This window comes from Mus caroli, chromosome 11 (genome assembly GCF_900094665.2).
Source record: "Mus caroli chromosome 11, CAROLI_EIJ_v1.1, whole genome shotgun sequence".
Taxonomy (NCBI): Eukaryota; Metazoa; Chordata; class Mammalia; order Rodentia; family Muridae; genus Mus; species Mus caroli.
The window spans coordinates 90763788-90788112 of NC_034580.1; the positions used below are offsets into that span (position 1 = coordinate 90763788).

At 53.5% G+C, this 24325-nt stretch overlaps 2 protein-coding genes across 3 annotated transcripts in view; one reads left to right on the forward strand and one right to left on the reverse strand.

The window, feature by feature from the left end:
* Positions 1 to 7352, forward strand: part of Samd14 (sterile alpha motif domain containing 14) — a 15108-nt gene extending 7756 nt beyond the window's left edge. Inside the window, exons 3-10 of the mRNA XM_021177110.2 lie at positions 1331 to 1497; positions 1898 to 2186; positions 3193 to 3280; positions 3380 to 3454; positions 3547 to 3706; positions 5258 to 5377; positions 5459 to 5614; positions 6576 to 7352. Coding sequence (XP_021032769.1) covers positions 1331 to 1497; positions 1898 to 2186; positions 3193 to 3280; positions 3380 to 3454; positions 3547 to 3706; positions 5258 to 5377; positions 5459 to 5614; positions 6576 to 6731 — 1211 coding nt within the window. The 3' untranslated portion in view covers positions 6732 to 7352. The remainder of the gene's footprint in view (positions 1 to 1330; positions 1498 to 1897; positions 2187 to 3192; positions 3281 to 3379; positions 3455 to 3546; positions 3707 to 5257; positions 5378 to 5458; positions 5615 to 6575) is intronic.
* A 1127-nt stretch (positions 7353 to 8479) lies between these two features.
* On the reverse strand, positions 8480 to 24102 carry Pdk2 (pyruvate dehydrogenase kinase 2). Of its 2 annotated transcripts, none has more exons than XM_029483836.1 (11): positions 24078 to 24102; positions 21668 to 21809; positions 14623 to 14694; positions 13993 to 14177; positions 12160 to 12249; positions 11901 to 11978; positions 11161 to 11237; positions 10937 to 11035; positions 10718 to 10825; positions 10102 to 10215; positions 8480 to 9554 (listed from the first exon to the last, which is right to left on the reverse strand). In XM_029483836.1, exons 2-11 carry the CDS (start codon positions 21733 to 21735, stop codon positions 9414 to 9416), a joined length of 1032 nt encoding a protein of 343 aa, XP_029339696.1. In that variant the 5' UTR covers positions 21736 to 21809; positions 24078 to 24102; the 3' UTR covers positions 8480 to 9413. The 2 variants fall into 2 exon arrangements, with proteins under 2 accessions (XP_029339696.1, XP_021032473.1); XM_021176814.2 differs by lacking the exon at positions 24078 to 24102 and adding an exon at positions 23446 to 23746.
* Between the last annotated feature and the right edge of the window lie 223 nt (positions 24103 to 24325).

Here is a 24325-nt window from a genome sequence, read left to right on the forward strand (position 1 = left end):
GGGAGAGGGAGAGGGAGAGGGAGAGGGAGAGGGAGAGGGAGAGGGAGAGAGTCTTGGCTCTCCTAGAACTTGCTCTGTAGAGCAGGCTGAATTTGAACACAGAGATCTACCTACTTCTGCCTTTCTGGGATTAAAGGCATGCACCACCATGTAGGGCTCTGATGGGTGGTGTTTGGCTGAGGCACTGGGGGGGCTCTGGTTTGGGGGTTTCCTGGCAGCTGCTTCTGGGCTTAGGCTTGGCATTTGGTGGAGAAGTCTGGGCTGGGAATAGACAAAGTGGTCACTGAACAGGGGTGCCTTTGGGATGTCTACAGACGGGAGAGGAGCAGGCAAGACAGAGGGTTCGAAGGATGGAGTGGGGCCCCAGAGATATTAAGAGAGGACCGAACAGGAAGGTCTTGACCCATCCTGAAGCCTGGGGCGACCTCAATGCTGATGTCAGGGCCAGACCAAGGCCAGTGCTGCCTAACTGGGCAGGTGACAAAAGTGCATGTGAGCTTTCCTCACTCCCAGCAGGGCGGCTCCTCCTCCTCCTCCTCCTCCTCCTCCCAGTCCTCAAAGGACTTGGCACTGCGCTGCAGGGGCCTGTGGGTCTGACACTGGTGTGTGGTCACGAATAACACGGCTATCCTTAAATACAGCCTTGAGTGTGGCACAGCAAGACAGTGTCACCAGGAGGGACTGTTCCTAGAGTCACACTCCAGAGGACACACTGTCACTAGTCAGTGGCTCCAGTTGTGACTTGCCTTCTTTGATCCTAGTTGGCTCAGCTATGAACCATGGCCCAGATGCTATAACCCCCCCTTCCCCCAGATGCTGTGACCCTCACCCCCAACCCAGGTAGCTCTAAGGAGGAAAGTGAGGTGTATAGCATTGGGTATATGACAGATGCCTCTTCATCCACCTGGTCTCCACTGCTTTTCCAATCCACTGGGGAGTACCTATTTCCGCAGAGCTATTTCCTGCCACCCAGGGGTTCCATCTCTACTTCCTACTTCCCACCCATTCCAATAGTTTGCCATACTCTGGTTTCTCTTCAGATCGTATAAATCGCCTTTTACTAAAGATTTCTAATAGTTTGCCAACTCTTACTCAAACTTTAGGATCCAGGTGGGTGTGCCTCCTCTTACCCCTGTTTCTGTGAGTGTCTGCACATAGGCCAGCCATGCCCACAGGAGGACCCGGCATGATAGCAGGTGGGGTTATGAGCCCAGCCCAACTGTGGGACACCCACACTTCAACCCACAAGCACAGTGGGTGGTACTCCCAAGCACCAGTTAAATGTCTGGGATGTTGGCCCATCTGAGGTGGCTCTGGTCTCCATTTGCAGACCTGGACTTGGCTGTACCAGAGACCACCAGACTGGACAGCAGCTTACACAAAGCCAGGGCTCAACTGCTGGCTAAGGGCCGGAGACACCGGCCTTCCCGTTCCAGGCTACGAGACAGTGCCAGCTCTGCCGAGGACGGTGAAGGCTCTGATGGGCCCGGAGGCAAGGTTGGGGTAACATACACACACCAACATCCTACCCCTAGACCATACCCCCTCCCTCACGCTTCCAGGGAAGTGTGTGCCCCCGGAGATGCTCCCAAAGGTCAGCTAGCGGTTCACTTCTGGCTCCTGTACCTCTGTGTACAGGAAAAGGGGTTAGCCCATTTTATAGATGAAGCTGAGACCAGAAGGTTCGGGAAGTCCCATTAACTGTGGGATGTGCAAATGAAGCAGGATGTTTTCACTTCATGTGATAATCCATTTCTCCAGCCCCGGGTCCCAGAATACCTGCTCTCCAGACCCCAAGAAACAGAGCTTCCTTAGTGCTCCCGTACAGCCAACGGGGAAACTGGCCTCCATCCTCTGGGAAGTCAGGGGGGACGCTGAACCGCTGCCTCTCTTCTAGGTGACCGACGGCTGCGGTAGCCCGCTGCACCGGCTGCGTTCGCCTCTGCACTCGGGTCCAGGCTCCCCAGCCAGTGGCTCTTTCTGCCTGGAGCCCCCGGGCTTGAGGCGCAGTCTGGATGAGGACGAACCGCCGCCCTCGCCACTCGCTCGATACCGGCCCCTGCACAACGCCGCCTCGCATGAGGGCCTGGCCGCCACCTCCGGCTCGCCACCACGCTCTGCACCCTCCTCCGACAGTTCCCCCAGCTTCGTGCGTCGCTACCCCCGAGCAGAGCCGCACAGCGAAGGTGAGCCCCGTAGGGGCCGCCTGAGCCAGCCGCAGAGCATCGAGCATCTGAATTGCAGCTAGGCCAGGCGGTTGAGTGGCTATAGGGGAGACGGGAAGGCTGGCTGGCCATCAGGTTCCCTTCTTCATTTACAGAAGTGTACTATATGCCAGACATCGCTGGACCCAAACAGAGAATAGAGACAGCCCTTAGCCTCTGGGAACCTGTAGCTTAGGAAAGAAACAACCAAATCACCCCATAATTACCGTATAGGTACAAGCTGTAATAAAAGCTATGCAGGAAATATGCACAGTTGTTAAGTGTCCTCACCTGACTGGAAATGCTTCCCTGAGGAGGTAACATTTGAGCCGATATTGAAAGAGTGGTTAGAAAACGGCCAAGATAAAGTCAGTAGTATGTCTAGCAGGCAGGAAGCATGACAGAATACCAGATATGGTCATGTACCCTGATTTTCAGTACTCAGGAGGCGATGACAGGAGAGTCAGAAGCCCAAGGCCACATAGGGAGCTCCAGGGCACCTTGGGTTTCATTGAGACCCTGTCTCAAAAAAAGAACTAATTAATATTAATACCTCTACCTTTGGCTGGGTGGTAGTGGTACACATCTTTAATCCCAGCCCTTAGGAGGCAAGAGGCAGGTGGATCTCTGAGTTTGAGGCCAGCCTGGTCTACAGAGTGAGTTCTAGGACAGCTAAGGCAACACAGAGAAACCCTATCTCAAAACAACAGCAACAAAACCAAAGCGGTCCTGCCTTCTCAGATGTAAAGTGCTTTTACAGTTTGTAAAAGGCAAAAGCCTAGGCTCCCATTAGATACTGTAAAATTGGCTCATCTCTGCTTGAAATAAGACACACAGACAGTGTCTTATCCTGGGTCACACAGCTAATGAAGAACCCTAGGGCCAAATGGCCTAATTCTACGTCAAGAAATGTCTACCCGACACGGGCGGCGGCAGGAGGCCAGCAGACCATTGCGTTAGTTGTTTTCCTCCCCTTCTCTTTCTAAAGATGACAGCCGGGATGCCAGCCCCCCTGAGCCTGCCAGCCCCACCATCGGCTTGGACAAGAAGACTCGCAGGAAATTCCTGGACCTGGGGTGAGTGGGGACAGATATTGCAAGTGTCCTTGGAGCTGTTGGGGTCAGAGCATCACAGTGGGCAGGTATGCCCTACTTCTCCCCCCTGCCTCCTTCCAGGGTCACTCTCCGCCGAGCATCCACCAGCAGGAGCCGGAAGGAGAAGGGTAGCAACCGCCTGTCCATGGGCAGCAGGTGAGAGGTCCCCATGGCACCCACCCACCCACCCACCCACAGCTCCCACCCACTCCTGGTCACCCACACCATGCTGGATGCTTTCTCCACAGGGAGTCTGTAGAAGGCTCTGGAAGGACAGGAAGCTCCCCGTTCCTGCCCTTTTCCTGGTTCACGGACAGCGGCAAGGGCTCTGCTTCCTCGGGGAGTACCACCTCCCCGACCTGTTCCCCCAAACACGAGGGCTTCAGCCCCAAGAAGTCAGCTTCCCAGGTAAGCCCAGGTCTTCATTCCTTCTTTTTCTCCTTCCTTCTTCTCATCTATCCTTCCCTCCCTTCTTTCTTTTTCCCTGCTGAGGCAGTCTTACTCTGTAGCCCAGGCTGGCCTGGAACAACACAGCCTCTTGCCTTAGCCTTCTGAGTGCTGGGACTAGAAGAATGTGCCATCCTTCCCAGTGTAAACCTGGGACGTTCTTGCCCCATACTGGCTTCTAGGCTCAGGACAAGAACATACTTCATTGTGGCTTGGACTGGGACCCAGGTTTTTCTGGGACCCATAGTATCCCTCCACAGAGCTGCCTAGTGACTCATGGCTTGCGTCTACTCTCTGGCTTCATTCAGTCATGCCTCGTGCGTTCGTACCCATTCATATTTCATGTGTTTATACTGCTTCCTATACTCAGAATTCCTGTGGGAACACTGAGGCCCCCCACTGCTCACTCAGTCTGAAGAGCCCTGCTTCTTACTGTTCTGCCTGAGTCAGGTCTGGACTGTGCCATCAAGAGCTGGCCATGTGCATGATGGGAAGTCTTGGAGGTAGCAGAGATGAGCAGGACCCCCACCTAGTCCTCTGAAAGCTCCAGACCCTAGGCAATAGGAACCATCAACACAACCAATACTAAAGTCTCCTTATGTTCGCAAAGACCGCTGTGTTTTACAAAGCCCACTGTTGTCTGTGGCTTTAACTGTGACTTGGGCAAGGTAGACATTATTACCTGCATTGTACAGATAAGCAAAGGAGGTTTGGGGAAAAGGGGACTCGCCCACAGATGTGCACAGCTGTGTATGGTGCTGGGGCTTAGGGGAATCAGAAATCGTGGAGTTCAGGGGAGAGGCCCTTCTGATGTGCAGCTTTAGTCTATAACCACGATAGTCTTCCTCAGTCCCTCCCTTTGTGCTGGTCCCAGGGGACACCATGCTGAGAGAGACACAGCCCAAGTCCTCACAGAGATTCAAGGCCATTGGTGGGTTACCCACCAGCCAGGATGCAAGAGTTCTAGGAGAAGGATTCTTTTGTAAAAGACCTATTTACTTATTATGTAAACAGTGTTCTGCCTGCGTGTATGCCTGCAGGCTAGAAGAGGGCGCCAGATCTCCTTATAGATGGTTCTGAGCCACCATAGGGTTGCTGGGAATTGAACTCAAGACCTCTGGAAGAGCAGCCAGTGCTCTTAACCTAACCCGTGAGCCATCCCTCCAGCCCAGGAGAAGAATTGTTATGTAGCAGGGACACATGACCCAGCCTAGGGGAGGGATTCTGGTAAGCTGCCTACAGGAAGCAGCACCTAGCCCCCTCCATTCCTCTTCATCCATCAGCCTAACTTAATGCTAGGACTATGTCCTCTAGGTAGTCCGTTCCCTCCTAGAGGGCTCAGGTTCTGATATGTCACTTCAGTCATCACAGCCTGTGTCTGGCTGTCTAGTTCTGAGTTCCTGGTCCTGGAGCATTGAACGGCTGCTGGTGCCTAGCGTAGTATTTCAGCTTGCTCTGGTCAGGTGATGGGCTTGGGGTGGGAGGTGAACTTACACGTCCCTTTCCGTGTAGGAATCTACCCTGAGCGATGACTCCACACCCCCCAGCAGCAGCCCCAAGATCCCCGGTGGTCCTCGACAGGAGACCAAATGCTCCTATCCCTACCACACGCTGTCCCAGTCTTCAGATGAGGTGAGTGAGGCTGACCTTTGTGCCTGCTGGGGGGGACCCAGCCGCAGGCCAGGCTTCCTGTACTCTCCCCATCTCTATCAGTTCCTGGATGAGTCCCTCCCTGCCGTACAACACTGGACCAGCCAGCAGGTGGGCCAGTGGCTGCAGAGCCTCAACCTGGAGCAGTATGCTGCCGAGTTTGCTGCCCGGCAGGTGGATGGGCCGCAGCTCCTGCAGCTGGATGGAAGCAAACTGAAGGTGAGTCAGAGTGCAGAGGTGATGATCTTTCAGACTGAGATAGCTTTTAGAGGCAGGGACCGACCACCCTTTGTCCTGACTTTTGACCCTGACTTAACCTCCTGGACTGACCTGGCATTGCCTCTCCCTGTGTAGCCTCTGACCTGGTGTCTGACCTCTATGTAAGGTACTCCTTTCACAGTGTAGTACAACACCTCCATCTGACTTGAAACTCAAGCCTAATCGCTTCTATCTGACCTTCTAGCTCCAGCCCGGGTCTTCGGGCTGACCTTGACCTTTGAACTACCATCAAGGCTACTTTCTTAGCTAGCTCCATTCCATATTCATTCTCAGATCCTGGATAGCACCAGGCTCTGGCGTGCTAAGTGGACAGTGTGGAGAGGTGGCCTCCAATATCTGCAGGTTCCTGGGACTGAGGGAGAGAGAGCCCCATAGGAACTCTATTTATTTGTTTGTTTGTTTGTTTATTTACTTATTTATTTATTTAATGTAAGTACACTGTAGCTGTCTTCAGACACTCCAGAAGAGGGCATCAGATTTCGTTACGGATGGTTGTGAGCCACCATGTGGTTGCTGGGATTTGAACTCAGGACGTTTGAAAGAGCAGTTGGCGCTCTTAACCGCTGAGCCATCTCACCAGCCCCCCATAGGAACTCTTGAAACGGGAAGGGACCTAACCAATAAGCCACTTGACCTTGAACAAGTCACTCTCCACTCTGAGGACCTCAGAGGTTGAGCAGGATCATACTAAGGCTGAAATCCTAGGTTAAGGATCTGGCGCCAAGGACGGGGGTCGCAAATGGCCTAGTGCCAGAGAGTTGTCATCTCCGCCACTTGCAAGCCATTCCTCCTACCTTGGGACCCCCAATCCCTAGGCAAAGGCTAGCCTTCCAAGCAGACTCTAGTGGGTCTGCGGGGCAGCGTTCTAGGCCTCTTTCCTTCAATCTGGATTTCTTCCCAGAGCCTGGGGCTCAGCAATTCGCATGACCGAGCACTGGTGAAGCGGAAGTTGAAGGAGCTGGCAGCGGCTGCTGAGAAGGAACGGAAGGCGCAGGAGAAGACCGCAAGGCAGCGGGAGAAGCTGCGGCGCCGCGAGCACGATGCCAAGAAGAGCTAGGGATGGCTGGCGGGGCTGGCACCCCGGCGCACTTGCAGCCACCTACATGGGCCTCACCAGGGAGGCAGGGTCCAGGCACCAGGCTCTCGGAGCACGCGGCCCCCCTCTCACCCTGTTTGGACTGAGTCCTCTGGAGGGAGACCCCAGGGGGCAGGGCCCAGTAATAAACCCAATTTCGAGGACTTGTTTGGCGCAGACTTCCAGGGGGAAGCAGGTGGCCGATGAAGAGGGCAGAGGCCAGGAATGCAGCAAACACGGAGCCCAGAGGAGCCTGGTTCAGGTGGAACCTCCGCCCTCTGACTAGAGTGGTCCGAGCAGGAAGAAATCTAGCAGGAGAGGCCCTACCATGGCCAGGATTCCTAGGTTTAGAGAGTAGCCTGGGCAACCCGACTGGAGACAGGAGACAGCTGTGTCTCCTCACCGTTTGAAGGTGGCTGTGTGGTGGGAGAACAGATCTCCCCAGAGAGGCCAGTGGGAAGTGCCAGTAGCACTCAGGGTGGATTCCTAGACACCTCCTCAGAGGAGAGAGAGAGCAGGGCAGGGTAAGCTGGCCTCTGTAAGGACAGCAGAGGGGGAGAAGGGAGCTCTCACTCTCTCTCTCTCTCTCTCTCTCTCTCTCTCTCTCTCTCTCTCTTTCTCTCCCCTCCAGGTTCCAGCACACAGGTCTGCTCCTCTCCCATNAGTAGCACTCAGGGTGGATTCCTAGACACCTCCTCAGAGGAGAGAGAGAGCAGGGCAGGGTAAGCTGGCCTCTGTAAGGACAGCAGAGGGGGAGAAGGGATCTCTCTCTCTCTCTCTCTCTCTCTCTCTCTCTCTCTCTCTCTCTCTCCCCTTCCCTCCCCTGCAGGTTCCAGCACACAGGTCTGCTCCTCTCCCATTGAGTCCCTTTCGCAGAGCTAAAATCCACTTCTTCGGAGAGTACTTGAGCCTTCGGGGGGGCAGGAAAAATTGAGAGCTGTTGGGGACACAGGTCACTCCCCCAACTAGTGTCTAGATGGTGAAGCGGCACGCCCTAAGTGTGGCCTGCATGCTGCCAGATTGAAAGGGTCCGTCAGCTTCCCTGGTGCCCTGGGTATGTCAAGGCCTCAGAGGCCTAGAGCGGATGGACAGACACTGGTGGCTTAGGTTTGCTAGGCTACAGAGGGGGACTGGGCCAGCCCTGCGTGGGACTGGCACATGTCCTATGTAGGGCATGTTCAGAGATAGAGGGTCCAGGTGCAATGCTGACCCAGCTTCTTGGGTGCTGGTCAGTTACTACTGGGCCCAGGTTTTGGATGACAAACCCCCACCTCTCCCAGTTTCCTGGAGGGGTGAACAGGACCTGCATGCTAACTCCCTCTCTCCTGCCTGGGAAAGTGGCTGAAGGCCAGGGCCCCATGTTTGGGCTCAGTCACCTTCACTGGAAGTGGGGGCCTCATAGGGAAAACTAAGGTATAGGGGCACTGGCACTTCCTAGACTGGGTGGGGAGGGTGGAGGCTCTACTGTCCCCGAAGCCGTGAAGAGCCAAGTGTGCCCACCTGCATGTGAAGGAGGAAGATGGTTATCAACTTCTTTCAATAAATACTTACCACACACCAGTGATCTTCCTGTCTGGGACAAGGGACTAAGCTACGCCTGAGTGGACGGCCCTGCCTGGTGGCGAGCTCAGCTGGCCCAGGTCCTGAGTACTGTTAGTCCTAGGGGACCAGTCTTCACGGGTGCTTCATGTGTGGGCTCCCCCTCCCCGAGCAAGGAAGCCAGGCAGCAGTCACATTTCATCTGTTTACTGTGGATGTCACTGTCACCATCCCAGCCACTGGGAGGGCACACGGCTTTAACCCCTGTGTGCGGAGGGGAAGGGCGGGGCTTCTGAGATTACAAAACTGGCTATGTACATAGGGTTGTCCTAGGGGTGAGTCACCTGTGCACACATAGTGGGCATAGGGGTGGGGTGGGGTGGGGTCTGAAGCTCAGGCAGCATAGGGTGGGTGTGGACTGGGCAGGGGAGGTGTGCACGTGAGGACATGCTGGGTGGGCAAGGCAAGGCTTTAGGAAGCGGCTAAACAGAAACATTGTTAAGATCTCCTTGGGGGCAGCTTACTCCTAGGCCTGCCTTCTGGGTGGGCCCCTGGTGAGAACCGCTACCCACTCTCAAGTTCCCAATTGCAACTTCATACCATCCAGAGTAGAGATAGAGGCTGCAGGATCAGGGTCAAGGGTGGACCCTATCTTCCCCCAGTCCCTCTCCAGACTTGAGGGCACTCTATCCGCCTTAACATTGACAAAGAACCCAGCCCAAATGTGCCTGTACAGTGTGTGGGCATAAGGCAAGCAGAGCAGCCACTTGGAAGGCCAGGACTATGCAGGCAGTGAGGGGGACACAGGGCTTCTGGTAGAAAACAGACAACTCTGATCTTGGGAGAAGTGTCTCTGGGCCACCCCATCAGGGAGAGCCATCCCCAATCCTCAAGCATCACTATGGAAACCGGGCTCCAGGGAAACCCCCTAGGGTTTCTCCACAGAGACATATTGGCACTTAGGGACCACCACAGTTGGGCCACTGAGATTTCTACAAAGACAGATCTGGCCATCAGGGAGACCCAGTTTCACCCCTTGTACCCTAGGGGATAGATAGGGAGGGTCCCTGTGGTGGCTGGATTCAGAGGTGGCAGCATCCTACAGGTGCCAGGGAGGGAAGGCCCCTAGCTGACCCGATACGTCGATGTGTTCTTGGGCTCTGTGCTGGGCACACACCAGTCACCGGCCTCCTGGATGGTCTGGTAGTGGCGCCAGGCAGACTTGTTGTAGACAGGCAGGCGCTCCACTGAGTCCGTGGACAGGGCCTAGAGAGCATTACCATTAACCTCCTGCTTGCCCACACCCCAGCTTACTACCCTCTCCCACCCAGGCCCTGATGGTCTCCATCCTTGGAGTCCTAACCCAGGTCTAAGTCAGCCTCATAACCAGGCATCAGCTGAGACATTACCCCAGACCCGGAAAAGCCCCCTAAAAGAGTCTGAGCCTTCTGTCTCTTGCCCTGGCCCATTCCATGAAGCTGGTCCCTCCACGATCAGGGGGGCAAAAAGGATCAAGAGGGAGGAGGCTTGGCTGTGTGATCCCTATTAATCCCCAAGGTACACTACTCCGATCAACTGAAGTCCAAGACCTGTAAGGTCCCCTTCCTTCTAGCCTAGGGTTTCTCAGAAGAGGGGCCTTACTCACAGACCTTAGACCCCCTGAAGGTGCCTACCACAGTAGTTTACAGTTACAGTGCTTGAGGAGCCAAGGCTCCTCTGAGTCTTGGAGATCCAAGAACTGAGTTTGGAGTCAGGAAGGCAGAGGGGTGGGTAGAAACCTGTTAGCAGTCAGCTTGCCCCTGGCGGGCCTCACCTTCAGATAGATGACAGCATCTGTCCCAAAGCCCTCCATAGAGAAAAGCTGCAAGTCCCCCTGGAAGTACTTGGCGTAGAGGCGGGAAATGGGGAGTCCGTACCCAAAGCCAGCCTACAGAGGAGTCACAGGTCATAAAGTGAGCCAGGAATGCTGGACTGGGGACAGGCAGGGGCGCTGAAGAAGGGGTGGAAAAGGGACATTTCTGAAGCAGATGGGAGTAGGTGGGAGGCAGGGGGACTGCAGAGAATGCATGGAGAGACGCTGGTCTGGGCGGGAGAGTTCTACCCAGGCCAGTGGTTAAAAGTTCCTTCAAGTCTATTCCCTAAGCCCAGGACTGCCTATTCCACAGGAGCAGGGACAGAGGTGACAGCAATTAGCAATGCGGTGGAGAAAGAGAGGAGAGAGGACCAAGGAGAAGTGACAGCTAAACAGATGGGCAGATGATCAGCAGGCAGGGGGCTATTAGCAAGCGGTAGAGAGATGGGAGGCCCTGGAGTCACAACAGGAGACTGTTGTCACACCACACAGCCATGGGGTGGGCTGTGGGGAGGGGGATATACTTGGGAGTTTAAAAAGCAGGAGCCAGGGGACTGGAGGAAGGCATCTATCTCACCAGCGGGGTACCCCCAGTGCCAGGCTGGGGTGTGGGAGCTGTGGAGTACATGTAGCTGAAGAGCCTCTCGATTTTCCTCAAGGGGACACCCCCGCCTCGGTCACTCATCTGGGAGAGCAGGGGGCATGTGAGAAACCCTCCGAAGTTATGTGCTCCACTCCTCCCTCTGCCCCCCGCCCCACCCTGTAACCTCCCATGGCCAAGTCAAGGGTCACATACTTTGATGGACAGATCTTCTTCGCCCAGGGCCACCATAATCTTGATGGGGGGGAGTGTGAGGCTGGACTCGTGGCTTTCCACAGTGGCCCGCATGGCATTCTGGGAAGGGAATGAAGGATGATGCAGTGAGAGAAGCCAGCCCCAAAGGTGCCTGCTGAAGCTGGGGGTCAAGGGCTGACCCTTCCTAGCCCCGACCCCCACCCCCGAGAAGGGTAACCTCCTACCTTAAAGAGTTCAAAGAGCATGTGGTATAGGTGGGAAGGGACATAGACCATGTGGATGGGCTGGGTGGCGTTGGTGGCTGTGGGAACAGAGACCAGGGCCAGGAGTCATACAGCAAGGTCACCTTCAAAGCAGACCTTCTTCCCTCTCTCCACAGCTGTACCCAGCCTAGGTGGCTAAGTGGCTGGGCCCACTCTGAGCAGCCACAGCTAGTAACCCTTGGAAGCCCCAAGTTCAACCCTGCTTCTTCCTTCCTTCCAGCTGCATGGGAGGCCTGGGTACCGGCTCTGACCACCCGGAAGCATCTCTCGATGAAGACGCAGGTTCTTGGGTTGGGGACATCACACATCACTCTCCACAGTCTCCGGCCTGTTACCCCACATCCTGTCCCCTCCTATCATTTGTGAGGTTTTCAAATTAGCTGGTGTATTTGCATGGTCAGTGGTCACCTATCACAGGTCCCAACCTCCCTAGCACCAAGAATGTACGCTCTGTGAGGACAGGGGCCTTGCCTGTCTTTACATGTTAAGTATAACAAATAGTGAGCAATTATCCAACAAATTGATAATACAGAGCAGCTCCTCTCTAGGGGAGTCTGACCTCCTAGCTCCCCTACTCTGGCCTGCATGGGTACATGCACACATACATGTACACACACACATACATACATATACACATACACACGTGTAATCATATGTGCACACACATGTAGATACACATGTACACACACTCATTTGCTTACCATTGACTTCCTGGATCTCCAGGTCAGGGGAAGCCATGTAATACTTGTCACACAGGAGCTTAGCCATGTCATAGGCATCTGGGAGGAGACAGGACCACTCAGGTTATGGGTGGCTGACCCAGCAGCAGTCCCTTTGGCACTGACATGAAAACTGACATGGCGCCCCCACCTGCTGGGAATGGATCACCCTCTGACCTGGCTATTTGGGAGGGGGTCCCTGGAGCTCCTCTGTGGGCCAGGCCTATGGTGGGGGGCTTACCTTTCACCACATCAGACACGCTGCAGTTGGGATCGATGCTGCCAATGTGTTTGGGGTGGGCTGGGTTGGTGCTGCCATCAAAGATGAGGGCTGTGGGCAGAGGGAAGGGCGCGGTTGGCAAGTTCACAGGATCTAGTTCTCCCTCTTCCTAAACACCCCACTCTTCACCTCATCTGTAGGCCTTTGTATGGTCCATGCTAACCATGCCCCCCAAGTCTTGTTTCCCTCTAGCTTGGGCCTTCCAGAGCCTCTGCACCTTACAGAAGTCCTTCCATAGTCCTCTCCACATCATACCCTGTTAAGTGTATGTATATGTATATGCATGTATACATGTATGCATGTGTTTATGTGTGTATGTATACATGTGTGTATATATGTATATATGTATGAGTGTATGAATTATGTGTGTATGTATATATGTATGTGTTTATATATGTGTGTGTATATATGTCTATATGTATGAGTGTATGTATGTATGTCTATATGTATGTGTGTATATGTGTGTATGTATATGTGTATTTTTGTGTGCATGTGTGTATATGTGTATATACATGTATATTATATATGTATGTATATATGTGTGTGCACATGTGTATATATGTGTGTATACATGTGTATGTGTGTATGTATATATGTGTGTTTATGTATGTATATGTGTATATGTATATGTGTATACATGTGTATGTATATATGTGTATTTATGTATGTGTATGTGTATATGTATGTGTGTATACATGTGTATGTATATATGTGTATATGTGTGTATATATGTGTATGTATTGTGTTATATATACATGTGTATATGTGTGCATGTATGTATGTGTACCCATGTATGTATGTGTGTATCCATGTATGTATGTATGTATGTATGTGTATGCATGTATCTGTGTGTGCACATATGTATATATGTATGTATGTGTGTGTGTGTATGTATGTATTTTCTTTTTCTTTCTTTTTTTTTTTTCAAGACAGGGTTTCTCTGTGTAGCCCTGGCTGTCCTGGAACTCACTCTGTAGACCAGGCTGGCTGTGAATTCAGAAATCCACCTGCCTCTGCCTCCCAAGTACTGTGATTTAAGGTGTGCATCACCAAGCCCAGCTCTGAATGTACGCTTTGCTTTCATATCTTCACACAATACTGTAAGATAGCTTCCACCAGCTTGCTTTTCTTCGAACATAAAGAACTCACTTAACTTAGGGTGGCTCTGCTTTGTCAACCAGCATAGAAAACTCTGGACAGGAAAGGGTAAATGATAAAGCGTTTTTTAATACAATGGAGTTCTTAATGTGTTGGGTGTGGGTGGGGGTGGGTGGGGGACAGTATGTGTAAATGGCTCACAAGGTGGCTCAGTGGGTAAAGGTGCTTGCAGCCTAGCCTGACAACTTGAGTTCAATCCCCAAGGCCCAGATGATGGAAGGAGAACGTGAACTGCAGGATGCTCTCTGCCCACAACATGTGCACATGTGCATAAATAAATAAATATAATTGTTTTCAGAACACGTAGCATGTTTGACATTTACAAATATTTACAACAACAGAATTTCAACTCAGTGTTGTACTTTTTACTTTACTTTGGGAACCAATTACTTTTTAAATTTTCTATTTACTTCTTTTTTTGAGGTTGGCCTCAAACATATACTATTCTCCTGCCTCAGCTTCCCATGTACTAGGGTTATAGACACATGACTTAAGCCACACTCTTCAGTTCCCAAATGTCACTCAGGCCTCTGAGCCCAGAGGCTGAAGTGGAGAGCCTGCTTTCTTGTGGGGGCGGTGCCCTTCTTGGCATGCCCTGCTGGGCCCCTTGCCCTCTCTGAAGCAGCCAGGACTCACTGTGTTGATTGATTAGCATTCGGATGGAGATGCGGCTGAGGTAGAAGCGGTCCAGGAAGTACTGGATGTTCTGGTTGGAGACGGGGTCATCGCCATAGGTGTCCTTGTACTCCAGCACTCCCTGTGCCATGGTGGGCACCACGTCATTGTGCCGGTTCCGGATGGTGACCAGGGCATCTGTGAACCTTCAGAGAAGGCAGACACTTGCCTCTACCCAGTCTCAGGTTTGGGGACACCCTGGCTCTCCATTATTCCCAATAGCCTATCAGTTCCTTCATTTTCTCCTCCCCAGACCCACAGACACACGGTTCTCACCCACTGGAAGCCCACCACTGCTGTCCCAGCTCTCCATCCATCTTCCTGTTTACAGCTAAAGCTCTCGGTTCCTCTGAAGGTTTGTTCTGGGGGCAGGGTTCCCCCACATCCTCTTGGTACACTGATAATTAGCATTCTCATCTCTCGCAGCAGATCTGGATTTCCCAGAAGTAGCCTGCCTTCCCCCTTTCTTGGCACATCCCTGAAGGCAGGGCCTTTCCCTGTACCCAGCTGGCATTCCATCCTTGTGGCCCTGACCAAGATGTCCTTGCCTGCACCTGCCTTCTTGTCCCCTAAAAGAGGGTGCTCACTCACTGGCTTAGAGTCCGGTGGTCCTCGGGGTCCTTGTCCAGGAATTCCATGATGTCCAGCAGACTCTGGACATACCTGTGTGAAAGCAGAGACGTTCATAGGCTCAGCTGAGACTACACAATGTTCCCTCTCACCCCTCAGATGCTATAGTAGGTGGCGCACAGAGCTGAACAGGCTTGACAATCAACACCCCATTCTATCCGCTCTGGGTCTCCCTGACAACTAGTAAAACCTTGAATTTGTCAGTTCCCTTAACAGTGCATGTCTTTGCTCCGGAACCCGATTAACAGCAACCGTGGGAGGGTCCAGAAATCACCCCCTCTCTAGAGGCTGGAGAGAACAAGGGGTCTGAGGCCCAACTGTCCTACAGTAACAGAGGGCTCAGACATCTACTTGCCTTGCTGAGCCCCTCTGCTGACAAAGATCCTGGTATCTCCATAGGGGGCTGAGGCTTCGAGTGGACCATGGGTGCTGCCAGCAGGTTAGCTGCTGACACAGCACCTCTCCCAGAGTGATCTGGGACCTGCCTCGGGAACCCTCATTTTAAAAGGTGAGTAGGTGTGGCTAGCTCTGTCCTCAGGGAGGACCAGGGAGGCTCATTCTGCTCTGCGAAGCCAATGAGCAGGGAGGGTGTGGGTGAGCCCTGAGGTCTGTACCACCTCTAGGCCTGGTGGGAGGGGCAGGTCTCCTCTCCAACTAGGAAAGGTTAATGAATAAAGAATGTGGGGCTTGAGCACTGAGCTTCTGCGGTGTGAGTGAGGTAGGGCTGCCTGAGGCAGGAGATGGTGCCAATCTGATGTCACTGTCCCCTTGCCTGACTGAACCACGACCTTAGCTTCCCCTCCAGGCCTGCTCCAGCCTGTGTCTTATTCTGGAAATGTGAACTGTGAGCCTAGGGCAGAAACACTTCTGGTCTGAGGGCTGGGAGGGCTACCTGGAGTCCTGTCATGGGAGCCCCTGAGGCCCAGCAGTGTCTCTAGCGGAGACACTAGGTTTGGACCTATTTGAAATCACCCAGAGCTCTGAGAAGAGAGGAAGGAATGGGCCCCACAGCAGTGCCCCCGCTGGGTGGGAGCACAGCCGAGCCTTGTGGAGCTCCAGAGCTCCTGCCACTGACAGGGCTGCCGTTGCTCCGGTCTCACCCCGGCCTCCCTTTCTGTGTAGAATGCCCTGCTCTTTGCACCCCACAACTGCTGCTCTTTGCTGGTGCCGCTGGGTTCCACTGTGGTCCTGGGTTAGCTGTGGCACTTCTCTGGGCTTGTTTTCTCACTAGGAAAGGTGGGAGTTCTTATCCTTATCTCTCACTGTGCAGTGAATGCGCTGAATGATGGCCACTCAAAACCTGTCTCCAGCTGAGCACACCCACTCAGCTCCACTACTGCGGCACCTTGGGCTATTCGGCGAAGGGAGCAGGAGCAGGCTTGGTCTGGGGCTCCTTCCTCTTCGTCCCAGCCAGAACCTAACACAATACCTACGGGGATCGCTGTGGATGGGATAAATGAAGAAGCCAGCTTCCTGACAGTCTCCCTTCACCCCTGCCCAGATACCTGCATCAGGAAGACCTTAGTCTCCTTAGACAGGCATGGCAGCTGGCGTTCACTGAGCTACTTCTGTGCCCTCATCATCACTGCTGCCTATCTGGGCTCAGAGGCCCACACAGGGCCTTTGATCACTAATAGGTGAGGGGGCTTTGAGGGAGAGGGGACTTGGAAGAGAAGCTACAAGTGTGAATGTGTATGGGGGGGGGCGGGGGAGAGGAAAGGACAGAGCAGATGGAGGGTGGGCCACATGACCCCTCCTCAAGATCCACGGGGGGCAGGGCCCCAAAAGGCCAGAAGCAGTAGGCTCTGTGCTTGCCCAGAGGTGGTGGATGTGGGTGAGCCGTTCCGACTGTTCCACCTCTAGGCCTGGTGGGCGGGGCAGGTCTCCTCTCCAACTAGGAAAGGTTCTCAGAAGTAGGATGCTCTGTGCACGCCCAGAGATATAAACAGGCACAGTCCTAGCTTCCAAGGCCGGGCAGGGCTGTAGAGTGAACTTTCAGGAGAAGACATAGAACTGGTGACATGGCTACTACTGTGGAACAAGGGCCACCTGGATCCTTTGACAAAAGTCAAAACTGTCGCGGGGTTGCTGTGGGGACACTGGAGACTGACATCCCTGTATGTCCCTCAAGGGGCCATTTTCCATAGGGAAAAAATGCTGGGTGTGCTCCTGATTCTCCAGGGAAGAACAGGGGAGGCTGCTTCTGCTCAGGGCCCTTGGTAGCTAGCCCTAAGGTGCCCGTAGGCCTGGCCTTCCATGTCACCCTGGGATTGGGATACAACTAGATCCTCCAGAGAGAGAGACACTGAGGTAGGGTTATGCTGACCCTTGGGTAGCCCCTCTCCAGAGCCAGGGAGAGGTTAAGGCACAGTATGAGTCCAAGTTGAGAGGAGACAGCCTAGAGTCTAATCTACCCACCTCCTTCTTGGTAAAATCTAGTGTCTCCAATGCCCCAGTATAACAGAGACACACACCCACTCCCTAGCCGATACCCTCCAGGGAGTGGAATGCAGGCCCGAGGGGAGAGGCGGGTAGTAGAACTAGAAGAGGGAGGAGGGCACGCAGCCACCTGCAGGCACTGTGTGGGAGCAGAGAGACGGCTGAGCCACAGGAATAAGTGTGTAAATGGAAAGAGTGTGCATCTGTGGGTGTGTAGCAGCATCAACAGCTGCCGCCCACGGACAACAGTGTGAACCAGACCGCAGTCATGGGAGGGAGGAGGGTGGCTACTCGCACAAAGGGCGAGGGCAGACGTAGCCCCCATCTGGAGTCACTCTGTGAATGGCCAGTGGGCTTGGGTTTGGACACTGGCTATTCACTGAAGGCCACCGGGATGTTCCAGCCCAACTGCAAAATGTGCTTCACAGCCGGAAGCTCAGGACTCAGGATTGGGTAGAGCTTAGCTTTAAAATCGCCTTGGGGAGGGCTGGTGAGATGGCTCAGTGGGTAAGAGCACCTGACTGCTCTTCCGAAGGTCTGGAGTTCAAACCCCAGCAACCACATGGTGGCTCACAACCATCCTTAATGAGATCTGACTCACTTTTCTGGAGTGTCTGAAGACAGCTACAATGTACTTACATATAATAAATAAATAAATCTTTAAAAATAAATAACAGTTTTAAAAAAAAGCCTTGGGGTGATATAACTCCCTGTGAGACTACTAGGCCAGGCATGCTGGTGTACTGAGGAACTGACTAGTTTAGTGCAGGCTCCACCTCTTGTCTATGGACCTTCTGCCCCTCATTCTGCTCAAGACAAGGGCTTGCTGGCTTTTGTGGGATGGGAGTGGGACTCTTCCCAGGCAGGGCTTGGGGTCCACATACCATACCCTGTGGACAATCCAGGGAGAAGGATGTCCACTCTCACACACATACATACATACCCACCGAATCATCCGCTCCCACACACCCCTTACAACTCTACAAAACCCAGCGACAGCAGTGGCTCACTGGCTGTGTTTGGGGAAGCACCCTCTGCCTATCCACGCCTCTTCAGGTGGTCTTCCTCCCGAGAGGGTCCACTGGATACCCCTGTGCACCTTGGCATCACTAGGAGACATTCCATTCTGTAGGCGAGCCCTACTTATCCCCAGGCTTGCATGGGAACGTGGAAATCATTGCCCTGTGACATGACCCCATACCAAACTTTCCTGTCCCTCAAATGCAGCCTCCAGAACCCATGGGCCTGAATCTGAATCCCAGATCCACCAGGACTCCCTAACCAACCTTAGCCAAGATGCCCCACTTCCTGAGCCTCCGTCTCTCATCTGGAGATGAGGAGGAGACACGCTAGGAGATGCCATCCAGATTACAGGACCATCTGAATTAGCAAACAGAGGGACCCTGATACTCCACGAGCCCTCAGGTGTGTTAGTCTTGGGGAGGGGGGCGTCTACCCTGTGTTCTCATTGATGTGCTGCCTCTGAGACCTCTGACATAATTGCGTCACCTTTGACCTGCAGGTACAGCTGCCCAGGAGCATAGGACTGAGGCCGGTACTGTTCTAGATGTGTGTGCTGGCTACTTTTATGTCAGTTTGACACAAACAAGAGATGTCAAAGAGGAGGGAGCCTCAAGTGAGAAAATGTCTCCGGAACACTGAGCTGTAGGGAATAGCCCATTTGAGTGGTGCCATTCCTGGACTAGTGGTCCTGGGTCCTGTCAGAGAGCAAGCTGCACAAGCCACAGGAAGCAATCCAGTACTGACTTCTTCAGTGATGGACTATGATGTGGAAGTACACACTGCATAAACCCTTTCCTTGCCGTGCTTGTGGCCACAGTCACAGCAAGGGTAACCCTAACAGAGACAATGTGCTCTACATTCTCAGTAACACAGGACCCTGAGAAACAGCACGGGACTCCACTATACAGCCCAGGAAGCTGAGCCCAGGAAAGCCCTACTGTCCTGTAGTGTAGGGTACCTATCAAGACTCTACCGTCACATAGGTCACACATGCTGTTGCTAAGCCTAGGAGGCAGCCCCACCTTCTGGTAACCACCCCCCCAAATATAGCCCCATTCCTCCAAGCCTGAGCAGGCTAAGAGTTGATCCGGTTTATTCTGAACTGGGAAGTTATCATGTTGAGTGTCAGCCCAGGCCTCGAGCGCTCTCCATTAACTATGACTGTGTAGTAACTACTGGGCTGCCAACAGCTCCCTCCCTCTGTGCACCCCTCACCCCACATCCCCAAGGGCAGGTTCTGCTCTCTAAGTCATCAGACTCAGGCTAGAGGCCCTCTTCCCAGGCTCTCTGTGAAGTCAGGCCTTGTTCCTCTTCTTGTGAAGGCCCTGCCCACCTCCGTCACTCCACCATCTCAGCCCCCTTGAGTTTATCCTAGAAGAAAAACTGCACTCATTCTCTCATAGAGAGCAAGTCCTTCCTGTTCCGCCATGTTAGCTTCTCTTGCTGTGGTTGCGGCCCACTGGCTCTGCAACCCCGCTCAGCGTCTCTCTTTAGTGTACCAGGATGACCGACCACCCCTTGGCAATGCCCTCCTGCACGCTGAATCCTGCGCTGCAAGAAGTGTTTTCTCTGGCTCTACCCCTCCCTGCTGTGCCCTGGCATTCCTTCCAAGCTTTGAGGGGAAAATAATTCAAGCTATGCCTCCCTGTTCAGCAAACTCTTGCCCTCCTCTGGTCCTCCATTTGTCAACCTTCCTGGCTACCTCAGAAAACAGTTTCTTGGGAAGGGTCTGAGAGATCTTGTTGTGAAGTCAGGGACCAGCTGGTTAGTCAGCCACTCCAGTCAGCTGGACAGACTGGAGGAGGGCTGGGAGAACAGATGGTACTTTCTGGTTTCTCCCAACAGCCCCGCCACCCTGTGGGAAGACACGCAGACTGGCTCAGAGGTCTTGGACGTCCTAGTAAGGGCTCAATGACAGGTAACTTAGTTGGGCCACCTGAAATTCAAACCCTGCCCTCCACCCACCCGTCACCTTCTTGGGTCTATTCAAAGCCCCTCCTGTCTAGCTCTGAGTATCCAAGTCCTTCCGTGTATACTTTTCAGTTTTCCCACGTGTTTTGGCTTCAAACAGTGCCTGAGCTGGTCTTGAACACCTGAACTCATTATCTTCCTGCTTCAACCTGCCAACCACCAGGAAGACTGGAATTGTTTCCACCCTGCTCAGTTTTCCTCATGACATCAGTTAGCACACACTGCATACCTACAACGCACCTGGCCTGGTGTGTACAATGCTATCCCTTACCGGAGCCCGTCTCTCTAGAATAAACCAGGGAGAGACATATCCACGCACAGACTCAATGCTGGAAGGGCATCGGAAACCCGCAGGACATCCTAGCAGGGGCTGGTATGAAGGAGGGTAACGGTAGACATGTTCTGTCTACACTTTTGTGCTTTCCAGGTGTCAAAAGAACATTCTACCCTTCTGTAAGTGGGAGACGTCATAATCAATGACGTCTTTCATTTAAAAAGAAAAATGGAACCTTCCACGATCGTGACTCCTCCACGTGTTTGTATTGCATTTTGTTTAGCCTGTCTTGGCAGTCTCCCAGGAACGCCTTGGGCTCCTCGTGGGAAGCTGCTGCTGTCTTGGTGTTTGTCTGTGTGTGTGATATTGAGACTTGAACACAGGGCCTCATCTATACCAGGCAAGTGCTTTCCCACTGAGCTACAGCCAGCCCTTTGTTCGTTTTGAGACAGGGTCTCCCTAAGTTCTTCAGGCTGGCCTTACAATCGCGATTGTCCACCCTCAGCCTCTGAGCTGCGATTACTAGGCCTGTACTACCAGTGCTGCCTAGATCTATTGTTTCAGCTGCAGAGGAACAGCTCAGGGCAAAGGCAGCTTTTATCCCAGAGCCGCACAGTTAGCTGCTGCCACCTGCTTAGCCACAGGATAGTGTTGGGACCACAGGTATGATCCTGCCGAGCCCCAGGGAATCCTCAGTCATCCCATGTTGCAAATCCTATGACTAGGTTGCTGCCCAGTTGTCACAAAAGTCTCTTGATGATCAGCCAGGGACGTGCCCAGTGACAGACACACCTTTGTTTATGTTTCATGTGAGGCTATCTGGCCGCCAGTCACTCAGCAATGTCCCTACAGCTACCTGTAATGAACTTTCGATCCTTGCCCTCTGAACTCTTTGGGAAGGGACTGTATTGTCTGTTTTTAACTGTTTCTTCAACATTCAAGACAAGTTAGATTTGCCACCTGAATAACTGAATCTTCACCTTTTTTCTTCTTCTTCTTCTTGTTTTCCCAAGTTACTGAGCAGGCCAGGGGTTACTGCTGATGTCAGCATGACTTCTGCTCTTGACTTTGAAAGCTACGCTTTCTTGAATGGACCCTAAATCCCCAGGGAAAGTGGGATGGTGACCCACAGACTGAGCTTGACCTTTGACCCTGCTCAGGCTGAGGACGTCCACGTGATCCTGGCTAACTCTCCAGCCTCTTGGGGCCCCTATGCCTTGCCTCTGTCCTAGCTTCTGACACAAGAACGGAGGAACACGGTGAGGATGGAGGGGTGGTACTATGTGAGGGGGACCTCACCAGCTCTGCACCAGCTGCACCGATGGGGTGCCCAGCACTCGGTCAGGAAGCAGGTTGATCTCTTTCATGATGTTGGCCAGGCGAACAGGCAGCTCCTGCCGGAGGAAAGTGAATGACGTCTTCTCGCAGGCATTGCTGGATCCTGAGGATGACAGAGGGGTCGGTCGATCAATAGCTGCAAATCATGGGGACAGTCCCGCATGTGGAAACTGGGCAGGCTGAAATGACCATGGGACCTATCTGTGGCACACAGCAAGGTAGCCCTCCTAGCCTTGCGATGTTTGAGTCTTCCCCAGACATCCTACCACCTGGACGTCACTTCAGGTGAATGTATCACCCACTGACCCTCAGTGAAAACCCTGTTTGTTAACCAGGGAAACAAGATGTTCCTGGGGCTGACTCTGAACTGTTCTAGCCTGATTCACCTCACTTTCCTTTCCATCTCTCTAGGTGGGCACTCATCGCAGGGGGGCTAGCCCAAGGTGCAGAGGCACCTAAGAAATCCTTTTCTCCTTGGGGTGCTAGGACTAGGTTCCCAGGACTGTAGGAATTCAGCATTATCCCTGAGGCAGGCCACCTCATCTAGGCTGAGGAGACAGATGAATGCCAATGTAGAATTGGCCATGTTAATGACCATCTGTGAGTAAAATGGGGACCTTGGTCCAGGGTCAAGATTAACAGGCAGTAGAGGAATGAGCTGTGTCAGCTAGAGACAGGAGACCTAGGATCAACAGCAGGCGATGCCTCTGTAACTTACTGTATATCATCAGCAGTTTTCCCCATACAGGTGGACCGGACTACGGCCAAGTCCCTTCTAGCTGTGGCATTTAGCGGGGACTTGGAGTGGGCCCTGGAGGATTTCCTACACAAGCAAAGCTCACAACTCCAACTGAACTGGGAGTAACCAAGGCATATCCTGGAAAACAGGTGCCCAAGTCCTGTCGGCCATCTTCCTGTCCTGTGACACAGTCAACTCTTGAGAAACCTGGGTCCACTCCCGACACCAGCTGGCACCAGGGAATACCCTGCAGACAGATGGGGGCCACACAACGTCTCCATCCACCACTCCACAAAGCTTTCTCCTGCCCCAAAGCCACCTCCACCCTCAGAATACCGAGTGGGTGATCTTCAGAAACCCAGGGGTAGCCATGGGAGGGTGAAAGCCACCTGACTACCTCATGGTAAGTTGGGCTCTGCCCAGCTAGGAACCGCTGCCAGGCCAGAACAGATTTGATCTTCAAGTGTCCTTGCCCAGTGGGCAGCTGCAGTGGGTGGAGGCTCACCAGTCAGGGGAGCTCCCCCTGTTAGCACCTCCTACTCAAGGGGCCCCCTTCCCACCTGCCTTGGCATTTCTCCCTTGCTCTGTTCAGAAGTACCCCGCCCTTCGTGCACTGCACAGGTCTTCCAGATGGCTGAATCTCCTTAGCACTCCAGCAGCACGTCCCCTGTTTACTCCTGGCTGCCCACTCTCAGTGGCCGGGATCGCCCACTAACTCTGTCATGTCTGGATAGGGTCCTATGCCCTCACTGCCTCTTACTCTCCACGATCCCTCGCAACGCTTTCTCCGCGCCCCCATTCTTAGTTAACTGTGAAGGGGGCACTCTTAACTCTTTGTGGGCAGCCAGGTTGGCCTCGCCGTTTACCCATTCCTGTCCATACTCTTCCAAGCCAACCCTCCTGCCACCCAGGACCTCTTCCTCCGACGTTAACCTCTCATTGCCAGGGTCTCCTTCCCCGCGCCCACCGTCCCCGGTGCCCGCCTACGCCGACTCCGTACCGAAGTCTAGAAACTGCTTCATGGACAACGGGGACGGGGAGAACTTGCTGAAGTGCTCGATGTACTTGGGTGCCCCTGCCAGGGACGCATTCTTCAACAGCGCCCGGACCCAGCGCATGGCGACGGCGCCTGCGGCTCGGGCTTGGCTCCCGCTGCTGTCCCGGGGCTGGAGGCGCTGGCACCGGCCGTCAGCTCGGCCCAGCTCAGCCGGGAGACGGTCTTCGGCCGCCTCCTCCCTACCCTTGCCCTGGCGGTGCCTCCAACGCCTAGCCAATCGGCTTGTCCCGGCGCCCCGACGTCGCCAATGGTCGCGCACAAACAACTCTGGGAGAACCAATAGCCTTGCGCTTCGACACGTGGCTCTCCTCGAGGCCCACCTCCTTAACCGTGAAGGTGCTGGAGAAGGCCTGTTGTTTTCCTGGGCTGAGCTCAAGTCCCGCCTCCCGTCGCCAACTACCGTAGACTTCTTGGGGGCGAACCCCAAGTTAACCCTTTCTTTCCCAGAGTTCCGCTAACCATTCGTTTGACGTTCTACTTTCTCTGGTTCATTCTCCTGTCTCCTTCTTTAAAACCTCCCTTCCCTGCCCTGTCCCTTTCCTAAAGGCACCTGTTTGACCTGACAACCTGCTTACCTGCTCTGCTATAGGGGCTCACAGTGGTTTCTCACTCCTATGATGGACCCAGAACGAACACTTGCAAAATCCGGAACCAGTATGCGAGCTTATACTAAGCTATCCTATATGCGTGCAACCCGCTGACTTCCATAAATATCCAAAAGGCCCAAGAAAAGGTCTCTCTCTCTCTCTCTCTCTCTCTCTCTCTCTCTCTCTCTCTCTCTCTCTCTCTCTCTCTCTCTCTCTCTCTCTCTCTCTCTCTCTCT